Below are 3174 nucleotides of genomic sequence, written 5' to 3'. Positions count from 1 at the left end.
GGGATGTGCTGCTCGGGGCGCCGGCTGCCCGGCCGCCTCCGGGCGGGCACCGCCCCGGGGAGCTGGTGCAAAGGGCCGGGGAGAAGGAGCGTAACTCCGGGGTGAAGAGGGAGTCTGGCGGGGTCCCGCTCCGCCGCACCGCGACCCGGGGCTGGGCGTGTGACCGCTCCGTGCGGCTGAGGTTTGCCCGCGCGGGGTGGCTGGGGACGTTTTACCGCGAATTGGTCTAGAAACGAGGATGTGGCAGGGAACGGCTTTGGTCGCTGGAATGACAGCTCTGTCCCCAGTCTCTCTCTCTCACTTGAGCCAGGAGTAGGAATCTCCTCTCCTCGCTGACTGCAGACCCTCTCTGATGCAGAGCTTCACTCCTCTAGACTAGAAATCCTCCAGGGAGCCCACATGAGATTGACAGTTTATTACAGTTTTTAGGTAGGTGGGTTGCAAAGCCAAAGAAAGCCTGCTAGGAAAGGAGTGACCATTTCAAAGCTAAAAAAAAAGAGCAGCATGACTGAGTTTGCACTCTTACCTTTTTCTTCTGTTGGAAAGAAAGGATCAGTCTCTCAAGCTTATCTCCTTCCCCCTGCACAGTGCTCCATTAGGCAAAGCATTTCAGTATTCAACTTTCCTTGCAAGTAACATTCTTTTTCTGCTCAGTGGAACAGAAACCTTCCTGCTGTCTACTGCATAAAAGACACTGGGACTTGCACTTGGATGCAAGATTTTCTTCTGAGTCTGAGGCTAAATTCATGTATCCCGAAGTCCAGTTCTAAGACAAGGATTTTGCAAAACTTGATATGCCTAGAAGGCTTTCAAAACTCTTTAACACAATGCAAACATTCTCCCTCGGTGCTGTTCATGCCAACTGCAGTTGCTGGGCGGGTTGCACTGTGGTGAAGTACATGCGTGTGCAGTGAAGCACACACGATGTTCAGAAGTTTGCTGTAACCCAGCTGGGGTGGGGACCAGCGCAGGGAAGATGTGCTGCCACAGGCTGGGGGTGGGCTTGCACAGCCTTCCCAGCGCCATGCAACAGGCACTGCCGCTGAAGGGTAAGTGCAAATGACCACAAACCCGCATTGCCAGCTGGTATGTGACTGCAGGTAATAGTTCATTTAATCACACGGCTAAAACAACACAAGCTCCAGCCCAGTGCCCTGTGGAGCCCGTGCTGGTAAAGCTTTTTGCTACAGTACAGGATCAGGTTGGGGAAGGTCTGCATCAGTGACCATCGTGCCTGTGGTGCAGGCACACCCCTCTGACACAGGCAAAAGTAAACAGGTTGGGTGAAGAATGAGGAACATGTGTTATGTTTTTGAAAGAGTTTTTTCAGTCATTCCACATGCTAACTTAACGGGGCATTTAAGAGAAATATTTAAAGAATCATTATTCTTCTATGTAGGGGGATACATGTCATGTCTCTGCTCTGGAGACCAGTGGTGCCAACTTTTTTTGCTCCACCTCATAGTTTTGGGAAACGAGATGGGCAATATCGGATCATGCATGTCCTTTCAGCTTTAGTCTGTTGGATATCTGGCCTGCAATATGGGCAGCAGTTGATCAAAGGTTTTGGTTTTGTTTCTTCTCAAAGTGCATATTAAAAGCATTTCAAACCACCTACCTGGTTTATAGATTAAATAAAAGCTTCCTATTCATATGCTCTAATTTCAATGGAAATACAGTATTTAAAAATACCTCTTCTAAAACCTCGTATCTGATACAAACAGACAGCTGCACAGGGATCACACACTTGGGGAAGAATGGCTTCAAACGTGAACACCAGCCGACAGAAACCAATGGTGCTCATGGAAGGAGCTTTACAATAGGATTTGTAATTCATGTTGAAGTAGTTTAAACAGCTCTGAAATCACGACCAGCTCTCATGACACTCAGAGAGTGCATGACTGCAGTTTTCTCTCTTCCCCAAGACCCTGCATATGAGGCCAGTTCGTGGTGGGCAGCAGGCACTACAGCTCTGTGTCTGGGCTCGTAGTCCCAAGTTTTGGCATGCTGGGGATGCAGCATGATCTTGCCCGTGATCTCTGGCCCTGCAGCTTCTCCCTGGAGCTCAAGCCTTTACATTTTGGGTGAGTTGTGTTATGAACTGGGGGAGATGTCACCCACACATGGTTCCGCATCACGCCAGGCAGAAAGCCAGAGGGGAGCTACAGTCCTAGGCAGCCGCTGGGAAAACCCACTCTTGGCTACATGATCTGCAATTTGCCTGAGCAATTCCTTCCTTCTCAAATGATTTCAGTGTGAGAAGAAGTAACTGATATTTTTCTCCATGGTCACTCAGCATTCGTTTATCTGCCACCCCGACATTTTTAGGAGGCTTCCTGTTCTCTGGCAAGGCAATAAACATTATTAGCACAGACAGCAAGGAGGCGAGCTCCTAGGGAGTATAGGCAGAGCTTTATGGTGTGTTTACAAAAGGTGGCCAAAAAGATGACATCAGTATGTACAGAAATGCAGCTGCCGCGTCAATGCTGCAGGTGGCTGGGGGTTATGGTCCTCTGAAAAAAAAGGTGAAAACCTGCTATGATGTACAGCAGGGATAAACATCTTCCTTTGTGGTTTTTAAAGTACATCTTTCTTATCATACCATTTGTAGTTAATGGATATTCCGGGCCTGTTGAAGGCAGTAGCTTTGTCCTTAAGCTCCGCATGAGAAGGTCTGGAGGGCTTGGATCCACCAGGACTTGCTCATGCTTCATGTCTGCCGGCATGTTTCTAGCCTTGCTCCCTCCTGCCATGCTTTCCTCCTCCTCTCGAGACTGTGTGTCTTGGCAGTGCCATTTCCCCATCTGATCCTTATCTCACTCTTGGCTGCTGGACTTGTGAGGCACGAGGGCGCGTTCCTGCCTCACAGCCGAACAACACAACTCCAGGACTGAGCCGCAGGAATGTGCTTCCTGAAGAGCCTGGCGTTTGAAACAGCAGCCTGTGTTTGGTAACACAACCCGGCTGTGATTACTGAAAATGTTACTCTCTCTCTCAGGGCTGCAGCAGCTAAAAGAGGCTTTAAAAATCACAAACGAAAATATAAATACAAGAGGAGAGAGAAGTCCATCCTGGAAAAAGGAAGACATGGTGTTCAGCAATGCTCATCACATACTCGAGCACATTTTCTCTAATTACGGTTGACCCTTAGGAAGGGGTTTCAGGGGACCAAAC

General features: G+C 49.0%; 1 protein-coding gene across 1 annotated transcript in view; it reads right to left on the bottom strand.

Annotated features, from left to right (window-relative positions):
• The window catches only part of SLC2A10 (solute carrier family 2 member 10), a 9298-nt gene extending 6572 nt beyond the window's left edge, over positions 1-2726 (bottom strand). Inside the window, exon 1 of the mRNA XM_009282231.2 lies at positions 2603-2726. Coding sequence (XP_009280506.1) covers positions 2603-2726 — 124 coding nt within the window. The remainder of the gene's footprint in view (positions 1-2602) is intronic.
• Between the last annotated feature and the right edge of the window lie 448 nt (positions 2727-3174).

The sequence above is a fragment of the Aptenodytes forsteri genome, unplaced genomic scaffold, assembly GCF_000699145.1.
Source record: "Aptenodytes forsteri isolate BGI_AS27 unplaced genomic scaffold, ASM69914v1 Scaffold149, whole genome shotgun sequence".
In the NCBI taxonomy this organism is placed as follows: Eukaryota; Metazoa; Chordata; class Aves; order Sphenisciformes; family Spheniscidae; genus Aptenodytes; species Aptenodytes forsteri.
This window is presented reverse-complemented; position numbering and strand designations above follow the sequence as displayed.